The sequence below is a fragment of the Balaenoptera musculus genome, chromosome 8, assembly GCF_009873245.2.
Source record: "Balaenoptera musculus isolate JJ_BM4_2016_0621 chromosome 8, mBalMus1.pri.v3, whole genome shotgun sequence".
Taxonomy (NCBI): domain Eukaryota; kingdom Metazoa; phylum Chordata; class Mammalia; order Artiodactyla; family Balaenopteridae; genus Balaenoptera; species Balaenoptera musculus.
The window spans coordinates 44,568,190-44,586,832 of record NC_045792.1 but is presented as its reverse complement, the minus strand read 5'-3'; the positions used below and the strand labels follow the sequence as shown (position 1 = coordinate 44,586,832).

General features: G+C 34.9%; 1 protein-coding gene across 1 annotated transcript in view; it reads left to right on the top strand.

Moving 5' to 3' along the window:
* TMEM135 (transmembrane protein 135) overlaps window positions 1-18,643 on the top strand; it is a 243,351-nt gene that overhangs the window by 97,795 nt on the left and 126,913 nt on the right. The window contains exon 5 of the mRNA XM_036860344.1: window positions 7,672-7,737. Coding sequence (XP_036716239.1) covers window positions 7,672-7,737 — 66 coding nt within the window. The remainder of the gene's footprint in view (window positions 1-7,671; window positions 7,738-18,643) is intronic.

Here is an 18,643-nt window from a genome sequence, read left to right as displayed (position 1 = left end):
TGTTTAACTTCATAGAAAACTGCCCAGCTGTTTTCCAAAGCGACTGTACCATTTTGTGTTCCCACCAGCAACGTATGAGAGTTCTAGTAGCTCCGTATTCCCACTATCACTTGCTGTTGTTATTCTTTCTAGTATTTTTAGCCATTTTTGTGCATGTGTAGTAGTATCTATTTGTCGTTTTAATTTGCATTTCCGTAAAAGTTAATGATGTTGAACATCTTTCTGTTGACTTTTTGCCCATTCATGTATATGTATGTTGTGTGTTTATGAGTGTATATGTACATACACAATATATACACACATATGTGCATGCATACATATTATAAATGAATATACTATATGTATGGGTGTACATATCTTTTTTCTTTGGATGAAGGGTCTGTTGACATATTTTGCTCATTTTAATTTGTTTGGTTATATGTCATTTTTGAGTTGTAAGAATTATTTATATATTCTGAATGCAAGTGCTTTGTCAGATATATTTTTGCAGATAGTTTCTGTGAGTCTGTGGTTTGCTTTTTCATTTTCTCAGTTGAGTCTTTCAAGAGCAAAAGGCCTTTAATTTTTATTAAAGGCACATTTTTATCAATGTATGGTTATCTGATGCTGTGTAACAAACTACTCAAAGTTTAGTGGCTAAAAATAACAATAGTATTTACTTTGCATGAATCTGCAGTTTGGGAAGGGCTTGCCTGGAATAGCCTATGACTGTTCTCCTTGACATTGGCTGGTACACCTTGAAAGCTAAAGGCTGGAATCATCTGAAGACTCACTCACATGAATGGCACCTTGGCTCGGAGTAGTTGAATAGCTGTGTGTTGGAATAGCTGGGGCATCTCTCTCTCTTTTTACATAGTTTTTCTAGCATGGTGAAAAACTATGTAAAAATTACCTTTTAAAGGTAGTTGGACTTCTTACTTGGTAGCTCAGGACTCCAAAGGCGCATGTCCAGACAAAGTGAGAACACTGGGCAGAAGCCATTTTGCCCATTATGATTTAGCCTTAAAAATCAGCATCATGGGCTTCCCTGGTGGCGCAGTGGTTGAGAATCTGCCTGCCAATGCAGTGGACACGGGTTCGAGCCCTGGTCTGGGAAGATCCCACATGCCACGGAGCAACTGGGCCCGTGAGCCACAGTTACTGAGCCTGCGCGTCTGGAGCCTGTGCTCCGCGACAAGAGAGGCCACAATGGTGAGAGGCCTGCACACCGCGATGAAGAGTGGCCCCCACTTGCCGCAACTAGAGAAAGCCCTCGCACAGAAACGAAGACCCAACACAGCCAAAAATAAATAAATAAACCCAAAGTTTAAAAAACAAACAAACAAAAAAAAACTGAAAAAAGAAAAAAGTAACAGTGCTATTGATGGTTATAAATAAATATGGAAAAATAATCAATTAAAAAAAAAAAAAAAAGAAAGTGTGTTTAACCTTACCTCATGGAACACAGTTATAATAGCTCCTTTACAGGCTCTGTCTGGTAATTTCAACATCTGATTGTCTTTTCTTTGAGATGTGGTAACGATTTTTTGTTCTTTTCAGGTTGAGTAATTTTGGATTGGTCCTTGACATTTTGAATGTCAGGTTGTGAGACTCTGGATCCTGTTAAACTCCTCTGGAGAGTGTTGATCTTTTAAACATTTATTATTATTTATTTATTTATCATTATTTTTTTCTTTAGTAGTAAGCAGTCACCTGTTAGATTCAGACTGCAAGTTCTGTCTCGTCTTCAGTGTGCAGTAGTTCCAATGTCAGTTGCCTTTCCTATGTTGCTTTGCGTCTGTCCTGACTGTGTGCCACTCATGGGCCATGCTGGGACTTGGGTGGTAGTTTTAATTGTAGTTTTGCCCTGAAAGCCTTCGCTTTGCTACTTGGGTCTGTTCCATGCATATGCTGATGAAGGGTGAGCTCTGTATTTGTGCTAGTTCAAACACAGATTTAGTTAAGGGATTTGCTTTTCCAGCTCTTCCTTTCAGGGATTGCCTCTTTATTCTCTGCTTCATTGGGTCTCCTCTTTCTGGTCCTCTGTCCAGAAAGACAGGATTTCTCTCAGAGTTGTAGCTGCCTGCTCTGCTATCACAGCTGCACACACTCTTCAGGGTCTGCTGTTGGGACAAAGTGAATAGAGAAAAGAGTGAAAAAAATAATGGGCATTCTTCCTTTCTTCTTTGGACTACGGAGGTCCCCTTTCCATATGCTTTTGCCCAGAAAAACAGAATTTATTTTCCAGTTTTAACTACCTGCACTGGTGCTGCTTCATCTTATAATTGGGGCCTGTCCTTGGGGCAGAGTCAAGAGAAAAAAAAAAAAAGACAGAACCCCTCCCCCGAACCAGGGATTAATTCCCTACACATTCTCTGGTTCACTTGGGCCCCTCTTCCCTGTTTTCTGACTAGAAAGAGTTTCTCGCAGAGGTTTTGCTCCCTGTGCTGTAGCTGCTGCAGTGCATGGGTCCTGAAGTTATGAATTGTAATTAATGAGCTGGAACGGGGTGGCTTGTAGGCAGCTGCCTGGAGGAAAGAGAGTGAGAATGGTTTGCGGACCTCACAAAGGTCTTGGTTGCTATGCTAATGCGTTTGTGTATTTTGAAAGAATATGACTAGATTTGTAACATGCAGTGCTTCTTTAGTGAGAAGCAGATAGCTAATGCTCAGTTTTTCTACTTTTTACTTTGTATTTTTATCATCATAAAGAGGGAAGCAGCTGGTGCTGAAAAGCCTCAGTATTTAAATCTCTTTTCTTCTATGGCCAGGATAAACAGCTGGGGATTGACTATTGCATATGATTTCTGAAGACTTTTGCTAAATTAATCTTCTTGAAATCATGTAAGTTTTCTTTTTTTCTGGTTGTCTTGTCAAGAATTTTAGCATAAATAAATAGCCATATGGCATAATGTGCTAATTGTGGTTGACTGTTTTATATAGTACCTTTTTCATTGCCATCTGATGTAATTTTTAATTGCAATCTGATGACCACTTTTTAAGGTAGAATTGGAATTCTGCATTTCCTTTAAGATATTAATAGTAATAAAATTTTCATTTATTGAATGCTTACACTTTTCCTTGAGTTCCATACCATTGTTATCCTTATTCTGTTAATGAACTCAAAGAAGTAAGTTGCTTGTTTGGATCACACATCTTACAAATGGCAAAGCTAGAATTTGAACTAAACAGTCTGTCTCTACAACCTGCGTTCTTAATCTTCATGCTATATTGTTATATTTTTTGCAAGGCGCTGGGAATACATAAAAATTAGTATTTCTGAAACATCTTTTCATCTCAGGAAGTCTTAAACTAGACCTCGGATTCAGTATTTTCCATTTATCTAGCTCTTTACAGAGCTTTTCACATACGTTAACACCTGCATTGACCACCACAGGAAAACAGGTTGATATTAGCTGTCACCTTTCTACAGAGGAGGTCAGAGCTTAGAGAGTTTAAATGACCTGCCTAAGGTTGCCCAGATAGTAAATAGTGGAAATTAGATAACTAGAATTCTAGTTGCTTGACTAATAGGAAATAAACATATGCTAAATACAACTTTTGTATTTATATCTGTAAACTGCATGTTAAATTAACCCAATGAAGTCTTTCTTTAATATGATGCTTTAAAGTTTTTATAATCATACTGCTTTTCAAGGTAAAGTCTATTAAATATATATTTCTTGTTAATTTTACTTATTTTGTGTTGATTTAATGCATTAAAAAGCATTAAACTGTAATAACATGAGTCTCTATTGACTTTTGATTATTTTCACTTAGGGAGCTACTCAATGTAGTATTGCTTGTATTATAACATTTTATGTTGTTCCAAAATTCTGTTTTAAATCTGTTTTATCTTTTAGTGTACAAAAATTGTTACTTTTCTTTTTATTGTTACCAAACAGTATATGTGCATGATGGAACATTAGAAAATAAAGAAAACCACTCAGAGATTAGTACTGTTATCAATTCATTGTATATCCTTCTGGCTCTTTTTTGATTTGCACACAAAAACACAAGGATCCAGTCCAGAACTTTGCATTTCTTACATCTAGATTTCGTGTCTCCTAAGTCACTTTTATCTAACACTCTACTTAAAAGCAGTCTCTCTTGATAACCTGTTTTTAACTGAGGACCTACATATGGTTTTTTCCCTGCCACTGACAGAAGATGTTTAATGAACATTTTTAGTATTAATCATTTTAGTTGTTATCAAAACTCAAGGAGAGGGAAATTTCAATGAAGAATTTGCTGGTGGTAAATTTACAAATGCTGAGAATTAGCCCTGTGTCTCATTGTTTTGGATACTTGTTAGTCGTTGTTTGGGTAACAAGTAAATTAAAAGCTGTCTCTTTAGTAGAGGTCAAAAGAATGTTGTTCACTCCAGTGCTTTCCTATGGAATCAAAGGAAGCTGAGCTGAACTGACAGAGTGCTGTTAGAATGAGACGTCCTTAAACATGTTGCTGGGAAGAGCTCATGAAATAAATCAATTTAGTTGGAAACAAAAGATTGAATTTGGTATTCTTTTCCTACTGGAGAAAGTGCAGAAGAAGAATTAGATCTTCAAACTGCCTCAGGTTTTTGAGACACAAAAGAGTAAGTAGTTTGATGTGGTTTAGAGGAGAAGCTGTGTATTTCATCCCAAGTGCTTGTTGCCTCTGCCTTTCTTCCCCTTTTGGTCCTCAAATATATACAGTAACTAACCTGACCTAGCTGAGGACTCTTATTAATCACATCACTAGATTAAATAAAGTTTTAAAAAAACCAGGAAGATGGAAGATGTAATTTAATGTACCTATCATTAAGAATAGAAAAAAATGCGGTGTATCAGTGGTGAGAAATTCTTTTCCTTTAATAAAGATTTCTGTAAATAATCCTTTCAACATCTAAATTCTTTCAACATCTAGTTGTATATGCTTTAGTTAAATTCTGTCATAGCAAAGTCATTCATTTACCGCTTGTTTTTTGTTTGCATATATGAATAACCTTTCTTCCTCCCCATTAGTGGCCTATTTTAACCCTCTGTGAATTATGCATTGGAATCATATTCATGTTGTGCTGCAATCACAAATTTAGCAGTGTTTATCCTAAAAGTTTTTTCATTTTCTAACAGCATGTAGATATCAAACACCAACCCCATGCCCCTCCTTTTTCTAATCCTGTCTCCTAATTCAGAGAGGGAAAGAGAGAGGGAAGGAAAGCATTTACCTATATCTGGACCATCTCCCATGTAACATAGCTAACAGATTGCTCTGTGTGCTCTTAACCATCTTCTACAGGAATGCCCTTCAGTCAGGATCCATTGTCCTTCCTGTGTCTGTAACTTCTTCCATCTTACTGACTACCTCTACTAAGCCAGTAAAAACTTGTCTAAATCTTTTATCCTCAAAATATCCTGTTGTCAATTTTCTCTCAACTCTGCTCTTTCTGGCAACAACTCAGTCTCATTCCTCACTTTTATTGTGAAACTTTTTGAAAGAGTTGACTCTTAACACTGTTTGACTTTATATCCTCTTATTCAGTCCTCAACTATGTTCTTACATACACCACTCTATTAAAATTGTAAACTATTTGACCTCTTTGCAAAACTGGATACTAGGGATTACTTATTCCTTTAAAAGTTAAAAAAAAACTTTTGATCAAGGATTTACAAGTAGTTTAAACCGTCAAATAGTATGCTGCAAACTAGTAGAAAAAGAGTAATACTCTTATTTACGTGTTCCACTGCCTGAGTCCCACAACCCAGAGGCAGCTGCTTGTAACTTTTTCTTTACTTCTTCTGTTATTTGCTTCCTTATAACTAAATAAATATGTTTACACTGCTATTTATGTTACACTGGTCACACTGATTTTGTACACATACATCAGTTTCCTTACAGTTTCCTCTAGTTTCTTATCCCTTCTTCACTCTGCATTTCTTTAGATGCATTCACTTTTTACATTTAAATTCTCTCTTTTTTTGTTGTTCATATACTAATTCTTAAAAATTTGTTTAGTAGAGCATGCTTTGAATTATATTTTCGACTAATAAAGGTTGGAAATGCATTCCTCTTATAGCAGATTGAAAAATAAAAGACATATTGAACAGAGGAACTTGCATCTTCTCTTTTCTCAATCAGACTCTCATGTAATCTTTTTCTTTCAGCCTCATGTGCCATCTTACTTGTCTTTGAACGTACCAAACATGATCCTACCTACTGGTCTTTGTACTTACTGCCCATTCTGACTGGAATACTCCTGTTATGGACTGAATATTTGTGTTCCCCAAAATTCATGTCTAAACCCTCTCCTCCCAGTGTTATGGTATTAGGAGGTGGGGCCTTTGGGAGGTAATTAGGATTAGACGAGGAGCCCTTATGAATGGGATTAGTTCCCTTGTAAGAGTGCAGAGAGAGCTTGCTTCTCTTTGTTCTCTGCCATGTCAGGATGCAAACAAGATAGTCATGTAAAATCATCTATAGTAACCAGGAAGCAGGTCCTCATCAGACACCAAATCATGAATGGAAAACAATGTGTTTTTTTCTAAGAGTTTTATAGTTTTAACTCTTACATTTAGTCTTTGATCTCTTTTGAGTTAATTTTTGTGTATGGTATAAGGTAAGGGTTCAGCTTCATACTTTTGCAGGTATTTTCCCAGCATCATTTGTTAAGAAGACTGTCCTTTCTCCACAGAATGGTCTCGGTACCTTTATAGAATATCATTAGACCGTATACAAGGGTTTATTTCAGGCTCTCTCCTATTTCATTGGCCTATACGTCTGTCTTTATGACATATCTTTATGATTACTGTAGCTTTAAAGTAAGTTTTGAAATCAGAAGGTGTGAGTCCTCCAACTTTGTTCCTCTTTTTCAAATTATTTTGGCTCTTTGGGGTCTTTTGGGTTCCATATGAATTTTAGGATGGATTTTTGTATTTCTGTAAAGAAGTCATTGGGATTTTAGTGGGAATAGCATTGACTCTATAGATCATTTTGGATAGTATTGACATCTTAACAATATTACGTCTTCCAGTTCATGAACACAGGATGTCTTTCCATTTATTTATATGTTTTTAGATCTCTTTCAGCAGTGTTTTATAGTTTTCAATGAACAAGTCTTTTGCTTCTCTGGTTAAATTTATTCCTATGCCTTTAATTTTAACTTTTTTTCTTTTTTTTTGGTGCTATTATAAACAAAATTCTTAGGTTCCTTTTAGGATTGTTCATTGTTAGTGTATAGAAAGTATTAAGTCTTTTCAGGTATTATTTAATATATGACATCACTGAATTACTTCATCTTCTGTCAGTATTTCAGTACCAGTCAAGTGATTTGGACTGAAATCAGATGGAAACTAAAAATCAGAATAAATGATAATTTCTGAATTGAAGTCAAGTACTAAATTTTTATTTAATCTTTGTTAACCAAACTAAGTTTTAAACTTATTTAAGTGTGCTAATTTGAAACTATAGGCATTGAGTGATAATAGCAGATCAAAATAACTTTTGAAATATTTCAGTTTGGGCTCTTTATTGAATTAAAATATTCTGAAAATGATATTTCTAGAGTATAATGTAGAGCTTATGGTGCCTTATTGATGCTTCTCTAGAAGTTCCTAAAAAATGTAAGGGGTTGAATGTTTTGCATTTTGGGGTTGGGATGTACAGTTGAATACAGATTACAGATGATATATTTTTGCTTTTTTTACGTTCACAGGCCACAGAAACACTATTTAGAATGGGTGTAGCAAGAGGAGCCATCACAACGTTAAGAAATGGAGAAGTAAGATGAGAATTTTGATACAATTATTAATTCTTAATTCATAGTATACTTTTTTAACAAATTGAGAATACCTGATGTACAAAGTATTGAGTAAATCTCATCTACAAATCTATTTCAGTTAAGTCATGTTAGAACCAGATCTTGAGTTGAATATAAATTTCTGAGCCTTTTAATCTTTGGTTACCAATTGTTTTCACTCTTAAAAGAAAATGACATTTAATAATAACTTCTGCAAATATATATATATTTATTGAACATAACCCCATACTTCTTTCTTTCTTCCTATTTTATGTTCTACAGATGTGATACTTCTTTCCTAGCATAAAATAATTTGAAATGTTGATATTTATCACAGAAGGAAGGGCGAAGGGAGGGAGAGAAATGGAATTTAGTCTGTTCTTTCTTATAGTTGAGGCTCAATTGTGATAGAGTCTAAGTTTAGACTTTTCTAAATACTCCTACCAATTCTTAAAAAAAAGAAAAATCTACTACCTGAAATAAATTTTCATTACCAAATTATTACTGGCCTAATTACCACTCTGTCTGCTTTTTCTTTATTCACTCCCTTACTAAGATATCCTTAGGTTGAGGTTGAATATAATGTCACATTGCCATGTTCCCTTTTCTATCCTACTAGCAAATATTTATGGATAAAATACAGTGCTTTTTATTCTGGAATCAAGTTCTGTGTTATTTAATGTAATATATATATAATTCAATACCCTAAACACTTGAAACTGTATTATTGTGTGATTATAAAATTTATCAGTCGATATATCTGCTTGTTAGGTGAAAATGCACAGTCATTTGGAAATTATATGTCTTTAAATGTTTAATTGTACACATATTGGCAAATTACTTTGGTATTAATTTGTAATATATATTTTATCTATGAAAAATACTTAATTCATCTCTTTGTATTCTCAACAAACTACAGTATGTGGTGCCATTTTGAGAGAAGAAAACATTCCCATTAATAAAGTCAGACATATTTATTTGCCTAAAATGTGTCAAAATGAATTTTAGATTTTAGTTATTACTATGAAATTTTTCATGGAGGTGGTCAGTGAACTTTTGAACTTCATCTTCTTTTATAAAAAGTTTGGGGAAATAAATGTATGCAAGACAGTTTTGCAAGTAATCTGAGCATATCAACACATATTGCATATGTACATATTTTACTTAATGGAGAGGAAGTAGTTAAAGCAGCTGGCTTTTGATCCATTTCTCCCCCAATTACTGGGGATTGCAACAGGTAACTAACCTGTTTAACAGGTATTAATATAGGACAAAGTTTATAAGCACTTTCTTGTACATTTTTTCCTTGTGTTTTCAGATCTCTGAAAATGGAATGTGTCTTCTACAGTGGCTCCTCATAGTCACCATTTACTATTTTTCACATTTTAACACCTCTAAAATTAAGTCTATGATATTTTAGAGTTGATAAAATATGATGATATTTTGTAGATTAAAAAAATACAGAGTGATACATAGTGAAGTATTCAGTAAATGGTAGCTAGGATAGGCCACAAATTAGTTTTAATTATTTGACTTTTAGGAAATAGAGAATTAAGACAAAACAAAACAAAGAAATTATTGAATATGTGTATGTGCAAGTGGCATAGATATTTTGGAGATGGTAGGCTAAGTGCTATGGGCATAGATGATGTAATATGGTTCCCACCTTTAGAGGAGCTTACTCTCTGGTGGAGGAAACAGTGGCATCAATACGTGGGAGAAAAACCTGGGAGAGAGTTAAGGTTGAGTCTGGAAGTAAGTAACTAGAGTCCAGCTTCCACTTGGAACATGCTAAATTTTAGTGTCCGGCCAATAATAAAGAATTACTTTAGAAGTAGGAGATAAACGCAAAGGTTAACAATTTAATGGACTACTTAAAACAGAAGCTGAAATCACCATATTTGTAATATTAGAAAACTTGTGATATGCTAAGGGAGGAGAGTGGTAAGGAGTTTACTTGTCCTAGGGTATTTGAAAAATTGTTTTAGCTCATTACTGCGAAAATATCTGTTAAGCAGGGATTAATAAGTAACCCCATGACAGTGATATTAGGTAGGAGGAAGAAAGACTGGTATATCCAAATTACAGAGATAGCAGCCTTTGAGTAAATTTGTGATCTGGATGCTTGATGATGCTGAACTTTGCTTGTCTGTTGTCTTCCCTTACTTGTGTTCCTGCTTTAAGCCTATATTTTGTCTACCTATTGGACATTTCTGCTTGCATATTTTAAGAAATGTTGAGATCAGAAAACATGGTTCCTTTCTCTGAAAGGAAAAACGTAGTTTTTGAAGGAGTTTGAAATTTATTTTATAAGTTATAATGTATCATTGGAGGATTTAAGCAAAGGAGTGATACACTATCTTTTTAAATCTTCATCATAACTCTGCAAGGGAGAAATTATTATGCCCATTTTATAGATAAACTGAGTCTCAGAGAAGTTAAACATTTTGCCTGTGATCAAACAGGTAGGAGATGAAAGACTTGGGATATGAGCCCCAGTCTGACTCCAAAGCCCATTCATTCCACTATACAATATAATCTCACTCAGTGTAATTCACTTACTTAGACTAGAGTTTTCTAATCATTCAATTGTCCTATAGTTGGACAGTTGAAAAATAGCAACAGCATAGTAGCTAAGACCTCTGAGATTATGTAATCAGCCATGTTTTTTAATGCATTCTGATTATCACTGTTATCTTTTCATATGTGTAGAGGTATATGGCTTAAAATGAATAGGAAAAAATATTGACCTTTCACAATTCTGTTTTGTCACTGAATGCCTAACCATGTTGATGTATTCTTTGTACAGTCCTATATATAGGGTAGCTGGATTTTTTTATTTTGATTAAATTACATAAGCTAAAAAGCAGGTAATTTTGGGGGGGGGTAGAATTTTTTTAAATTAAAATTAAAATTAAAATTTTTTTATTTTTTAACTTTTTATTTTACATTGGAGTATAGTTGATTAACGATGTTGTGTTAGTGTCAGGTGTACAGCAAAGTGATTCAGTTATACATGTACATTTATCTGTTCTTTTTCAAATTCTTTTCCCATTTAGGTTGTTAACGTAATATTGGGCAGAGTTAATGTGTTTCCTTATTTGGGAAGGCTAACTTGTAAAATTATCACTATCAAAAATAGTTATTGAATGTGCTTGGCCCAAAAATTGTACTTTTAAAATATTTTCAAGAAAGGTACGATCCTGTTTTCAGCCTTCCAGGTACTTATGTATAGGGTGAAACAAGTTGTTTGTTAAAAAGATAAAGTTGCTCTCTTAAACTTATGTATTGGAAAAATTATGTACTGTTATTTTATATAACTTGAAACCTGAGTAATCCAGAAATTAGTGTTTTTTCGTTAGTCTTCTTAATTCAGAGTTTTAAAAGAGAACAAAGTTAAGCAGTTCTTTACCATAGGAAGGGATTTCAAACTCTAGGTCTTAATTAAAGCCTTTACCTTCTGTGTATCAGCTGCCAGTATATATTCAGTGAATCACTGAGAGTATGTAATGAAGAAGCTAAATGATTTCTTGTAGCCAGTGAGTTGATTCATCTATTATAGCTTTATTAATTTAAAAAAATTCTGTGAATTTTCTAAAGTACAAGCATATCTATCTTCGTTTTTTTCAGAATGTTTAATGTTTCATATCTGTGTCTTTATGTTGGAGAGATTCATGAATAGAAGAAAAAATAATCTTTGCCTATTTGTTCAGTCACCACAAGTATTTATTGAGCACCTTCTATGTTCCTGAGATTGTTTTAGGTGCCTGCGATCTATCAGTAAACAAAACAGACCAGTATCCTTGTCTTTGGGGAGCTAATATTCTAGTCCACTGATAGCTTATGTTCTAATTATGGAAGAAAATAAAAACATACAAAGCAACTAGGAAGTAATTATAATTACAAAGCTTCAAAAGAAGGTATAAGCAAGTATATGATTTAAAAGTATAAGCAATTTAGATAATGAAGGACAAAACAATAATTAGAATAGGGTAAGTTAGTTCAGAAGATTTCTTAGAAGGCACATCTTCAACTGGGCCTTGGAGAAATTTATGAGCATCATTGAAGAAGAGGTCAAAGGGCATTGCCAATTAGGAGAAACAATATAAAAAGGGACATAGTTGAGAGCTGGGAAGATGTCTTGATGTAGAATCAAAAAGGAAGGGGGAGGAGGTTGTGGTGTTGAAAGGGAGTAACGTTTGTTGAGTGCCTTTTCCAGGCACTTTATAATTATTCAGCTTGTTTATACATCAAAACAGCTTTCCAGTTTAGATCCTTTTTTCACCATTTTTTCCAAAGGAGATAAGTTTTTTTTTTTTTTTAATCACATTTCCCTGAGAATTTGCTGTACGAATGCTATGATACTGTTTAATCTTGTGGCATAATCAAGAATGAATACCATTTCTTCTTCCCAAGTGGAGAAGGCAGCCTTGTGTGATGTAAAGAGCACTAGTCTGCCTGCCAGTAGACCTGGTTCTCTTCCTGGCATTAATAGCTATGTGATCTTGGACAATTTACTTACCATCTCACGATTTCAAATTCATACTCTGGAAAATGAGTTGATTAAATGATCTTTAACGGCCTATTCAGCTTTAACATTTTCTGCTTCTAGGCAGCTTTGTATAGTCTTTCTTTTTTGTGGTTCTCAGCCTTGACTGTGCATGAGAATTGCCCATGGAACTCTCTGTAAACTATAGGTACGTGGGCTCCATCCCCAAAGACTTTGTCCATTAGGTCTAGCCTAGGGCTCCAGTAGCTGTATTTATTAAAGCATCTACTGATTTTAATGCTTACCCACTATTGTAAATTACTGTTTTAGAGAAGTATTTTTCAATCTTATGTCTTCTGTGAACTTAGGGAATGTACAATTTGAGTTAGACAAAACAGATAAAGAAATAACAAAGAAATCTGAGGTGTATTTAAAGATTTTTATATATAAAGTAGAACACAGTAGCATGGTTTGTTGATGTTTTGGAAAGATGGATGTGGGATTAGACACAGTATTTACTTTTGTTTTATGTTACTGCATGGTATTAGGTATTCTGTGTATTTTATTAGAATGGAAACCTTTTTTTGCCTTTCTGGAGCATGCTTTTTAAATAAGTCATAAAGAATATTTCATTTTTGTGATTGCTGCAGTGAGGCCCTCAGTTTAAGATAAGTATAATCATAAATATCTTTGTAGATTTATATATATATATAAAAATACTAGGGCTATATTATCCCCAAATCATGACGTTCATAATACAATGATATAATTTTTAACAACTTTTTTCATGAATTAAGGAATACTTGAAGAGTCTATGAAATTTACATATATAATATTTACTCTTAGTCACAAAGTTAATTGACTATTAAGATATTAGATATACCTCTAACACTGCTGAAATTATGTTAAAAATTATATTCAGTTTAATATGATACTTAAACCAAGTATTTTCTTTTTTTGAACGCAAATTCTTTATATAAGGAAACCTAGAAGTAAACTTTTATTTATATTTTTAAAATTGTATCTGTTTTTTTCTCAATTAAATTTTTTATACTATTGCTCTTTTAATACCACCTGAGGAAATATATGTCTTTAATAAGCAAAGTATTAGTATTTCTTATAGTGAAGTCTCTGAGGCCTAGTGCCTAGTACTATGCCAGTAACTAGTGGCTTGTAAAATCTAATCAAGTGAGCAAATACTTATTAAGGGCATCTTAAAGGCAGATGTGACACATGGCACTGTTATCAGATCTAGAGTCCCTTCCCCGCTGTTTCTTCCCTAAATATTAATTGAGTGCCAGGCACTATGCTAAGTGCCGGGTTTTAACTGTAAATAAGACTAATACAGTTTAAGCTCTCAGGAGTGGCTGAGTCCATAAACCTGCCACTTAGGACCTTGCCACACAGCGTCGGCTTCTTTAAATAGGAATAAAAGCATCCACTTCATACATTACTCTGTGAGAAATAAATTTATAAAGGAGCTAGCATAATAACACAAAATAAGCCTGTTATCATTTAGCCTGTATTAAATGATAGCTATTTGTTATTTAATTAAATATGATGAAGTATTTTCTATATTGGAGTGAGTATATGGGCATCTCTGGATTGTGGTTATTTATAACAGAGTGTGAACTAACAGTTGGTAATGAAAGACAGATATTTTGGGTCCATAGCTATGCTACTAGCAATGTTACTGGTACTTTTAAATTATCATTTCCTTCCTATGGGACTCAAGATATTTGGGTCAGCATATATTACCAGTGCCCTCTGCTGTCTAGTGCCAGTAGCTCAGTAATACACCGTATATGTTTAGTTACAGACTTTAAGTGCACTACTCAATCAAATTCTGTTGGTCATAGTTTTGTTTCTATGCATAGAATAAATATAGCAAGGGGAAGTGCAGTGGTAGAAAAACTGACATATACAAATAGACATAAGAATCCTATTAAAAAAACAGAGTAAATTCATTACGTAGTGAAAACTTAGATAATTCCAAGATAATTCCAAGTCTTAGTTGGGCAAAAGTCCCACTGAGAATGACTAGACACTGACCTCCCAGAAATGCAGACCAAGGCTCAGTTGATCCTGTCAAGGAAAATTGGATTATCTCTTCTGTGATAAGACCTCTGATTTATGTATTGTGTTTTATCAGGAAGAAAATATTAAGATACTTTACACATGTCTATTGCCATTGAAATATACTCTTTGTTAACTTGACTAGTTTCCTCTCATATCCCCATATCACTAAGGGAAAAAAAAAAAAAAAAAAGAATTCTGACCACTTTAGAGTGTTCCCAAATAATGTTTGCAAGTTTATTGTTTTTTTCTTCTAGGAGTGATTCCTCATTCTAAACATGTTGATAAACCGTACCAATACAGTTGGACCTCAGTATCCATGGTTTCCCCATCCACATATATGTAGGGCTGACTATACTAGGGCCATTTTATTTAAGGAACTTGAGCATCTGCGGATTTTGGTATCCGTGGTGGTTCTGGAACCAATCACCTGAGAATATTGACAGATGACTGTAATCTATTAGAATTTAGCCTAGAAAAGTTATTATGAGGTTTTTCCTTTCAAGAAGCAAGTAGAATATAGCTTTAAAAAAACAAAAAACAAAAAAGCACATACGGGGAAAATGGATAACATCCTGAGAAGGAGAAACGAAATAATTATGGAAAAGGATCTAGAGAAAGGTTAAGGCCTAGGGAGTATTTATAATAAGCAAGGTATATACAAAGAAGTCCCAAACCTATCTCTGATGAGGTGGGAAGAAATGAGTTTATTTATTTATTTATTTATTTATTTATTTATTTATTTATGGCTGTGTTGGGTCTTCGTTTCTGTGCGAGGGCTTTCTCTAGTTGTGGCGAGCGGGGGCCACTCCTCATCATGGTGCGCGGGCCTCTCACTGTTGTGGCCTCTCTTGTTGCGGAGCACAGGCTCCAGACGCGCAGGCTCAGTAGTTGTGGCTCACGGGCCCAGTTGCTCCGCGGCATGTGGGATCTTCCCAGACCAGGGCTCGAACCCGTGTCCCCTGCATTGGCAGGCGGATTCTCAACCACTGCGCCACCAGGGAAGCCAGAAATGAGTTTTGATTGCAGGACAGAAGGTTTGAGATAACTGGAGCCACTGGTCATGATTTCAAGGTGGCGAAACATTAAGAGACTTCAAAGAGGTTGCAGGTCTGCTATCTTGCTCATTTTTAAAAAGTTGTATTTCTTATTAGCCATCAATCTGGATGGTATAGACACTGCCAGAGGCAGAAGACCGGTCTAAGTAACATCTTCATATATTTTTTTCAGTTTTCCAATTCCATGAAACAAAACAACATGTTATATTTTGGCAGGTGCTTAGAAAATTTAGAATCCATGCCAGTGGCATTGTAAAACATTGAGCTTCAGAGTTTATATTTTATTCTTCCTGGAATATTTTGTCTTTGTTACAAATCTACTTTAAATGGCTCATCATGTTATGTGCTGTGGCATTATTTCATATTCTTGGTGAACAGTTTATTTGGAAAATTCTGGTGCAAAGAAGGCCAAGGGCCAAAGTGAGGTTTTAAAAACATCAGATCACAGTGTTTAAGCTTGGTGGCCTTGTCTATACCAATTCTGTATGTGCCTTTCTATACTGAGATAATTATCTTTCAAAATGCCCTTACTTTCTTCATAATAATAACTCTGCTTTTGATTTAAATACAAAAATAAATGTGCCATAATTTTGTCCTTAAACAAAACAAACGATATCTGGATAATATCTGGAACTATGGAACACTTAGGTTTTATTTTTCAAAAATTGGAAGGGTTCTTAAGATAACATCAGTTTGTTTTGATCCTAATAGGAAGAGCTTTAGGCCAGGAAAGCAATTATTTCCACATGGGTAAGGCCAGTTCCAACTACCTCCCCACTGAACTGAAACTTGCCTACTTTGGTTATATAGCTGAATGTGGTTGAGAGCATTAAAAATGCAGGCCCTCTTTTAAAAATGAAGTCTTTAGACATACAGAAAATGTTTCTTTGTACAAAGCATACCACAGGAATTTTGTGTGTAGTATTGGGGTGAGTTCAGCAGCAAGTAATTTAAACATTTTGAATTTCCAAAGAAATTCAATTTTTTACACATACGTGTGTCCAAATATAATTTTTACCATTTTGTTTGTACATCTTTTTTCCTTTCTTTGTTGACTCTTGGCTGTGTTCTCAATAGATGAGTTTGCTATGTAGAGACAAGTATTGTTTGTGGTGGTTCAGTAGGGATGTGGCAGATCAGAAAAGAGAGGATTTGTGTTAAATGATGTGGTTGGTCTTTCTGGTGGTCAGCCCTGATCCTAACACTATGAATCATTTCATTAGCATAACAGACACTCCTGTCACTCAGGAAATTCCAAGGATGTTTCAAGCTGTGTACCAGGAACTGGGAACAAAGTGCAGATACATTCTTTATTATAGCACAATCTATAGATTTGCTTTTTCTGAAATTTTCATATGTATGGAATTATACAGTATATACTCTTTCATTTCTGACTTCTTTCACTTAGCGTGTTTTTGAGTTTCCTCCATATCAGTTTCTTTCCCCTTTTCATGACTGAATAGTATTCTCTTGTATGGATAATATTTTGTTGCTCTGTTAACCAGTTAACGAACATTTGGATAGTTTCCAGTTTGGGGCTATTATGAATAATACTTCTGTGAGCATTTGCATAGAAGTCTTTGTGTTGACATGTGTTTTAATGTCTCTTGGGTTGATACCTAAGAGTGGAATTGCTAGGTCATATGAGTAACTTTTAAAGAAAAAGTGGCTGTATCATTTTACATTCCCAGTGGCAATGGACAGGAGGCCAGTTTGTCAACATCTTTGCCAACATTTGGTATTATCAGTCTTTTTGATTATAGCCATTCTAGAATTATGTTGTGGTATCTCATTGTGGTTGTAATTTACATTTCCTTAATGACTAATGATGTTGGGTATCTTTTCATGTGCTTATTAGTCATTTGTATATCGTTGATGAAATGTCTGTTAAAATCTTTTGCCCAGTTTTATATTGTTTGTTTCTCACTGTTGAGTTGTAGGAGGTGATTTAAAAAAAAAAAATCTGGATACAAATCTCTCATTAAATATATGATCTGAAAATATTTTTTCGCAGTCTGTGGCCCGTCTTTCTAAGTAGTGCTCTTTGAAAAGTTCTAAATTTTGATGAAGTTCAGTTCATTCTTTTTTTTGTGTGTGTGTGTCATATCCAAGAAATCTTTTCTAACCTAACCCAGGGTCACAAAGATTTTCTCCTATGTTTTCTTCTAAAAGTTTTATAATCTTTGGTTTTACATTTAGATCTGTGATCCGTTTTGAGTTGGCTTTTGCATACAGTGTGAGGCAAAGTTTCATCTATTTATTTTGCCTATGGATATCCAATTGTCCCAGCAGTATTTGTTGAAAGAACTCTTCTTTGCCTGTTGAATTGCTTTGACACCTTTGTCACAAATCAATTGACTATAAATGTTAGGGTTTTATTTCTGGAAATTTTGTGGTTCTGGTTCTGCTAAGATGGAGGAAACACAGCCTATGTCTCCCACTGATTACAACTAAAAACTCTGAAAAGAATATATAAAGCAACTATCTGAGATCTCTAAAGAGTAAATAATCGCAGGAGGTTTAGGGAAGGAGGTCAAAACGGGACATGTGACCGATAGCAGTGAGTTTCCTTTCCCCTTCCACCTACCATCCTTTATCTCCTGGCTTGGACTCTAGGGACTCCCCTATTCTTGATCCCCACAATGGATCCAGGCAGAAAAAGCTCTAAGAGAAAACCCCTCTTCCTCTGTGTATGGTCAGAGAACTGGAAAGGAGGACCCCTGCATAAAGGAGACTGTGCAGAAAATCACCATTTTCTTTTTGTTTTATATTTTGGTTTTATTTTTCTGGTGGGACAGCAGTGCAGGCCCCAATCATGAGGCTGTCCTCCAGTGGTGGTGGCAGTAGTGGCAGTGCCGCTATGCAGCCATTTATAACTGAAAGATAATCTTCCTCTTTGACCAGAGAAACTGGAAAAAGGGACTCCTGTAGTCCAACGAGTGTGGAGAGAATATTTGTTATTTTTCACTTCCTTTTTTTCCTTGCCACTTTACCCCTGAGGCAGTTGTAATTGCAGGAAACATGCGACGGAATGGGGAACCAAAAAACCCAATGTAGACAGAGGATTGAGAAAAGGGACATGGGAGACAGACTGCGGGGAAAACCATGGAGAGGCAGGAGATAGAGAAAAAGATGACCTAAATCTGTGTATGAAGTCTGAAATTCACTCCTGAGCTAAGCATGTGTGGAACTTATTTGAGGAAGCATTAAGGCTTTGAGAACTGAACTATAGCATAGACCACTGCCCTTTGGTGGCACATATAGG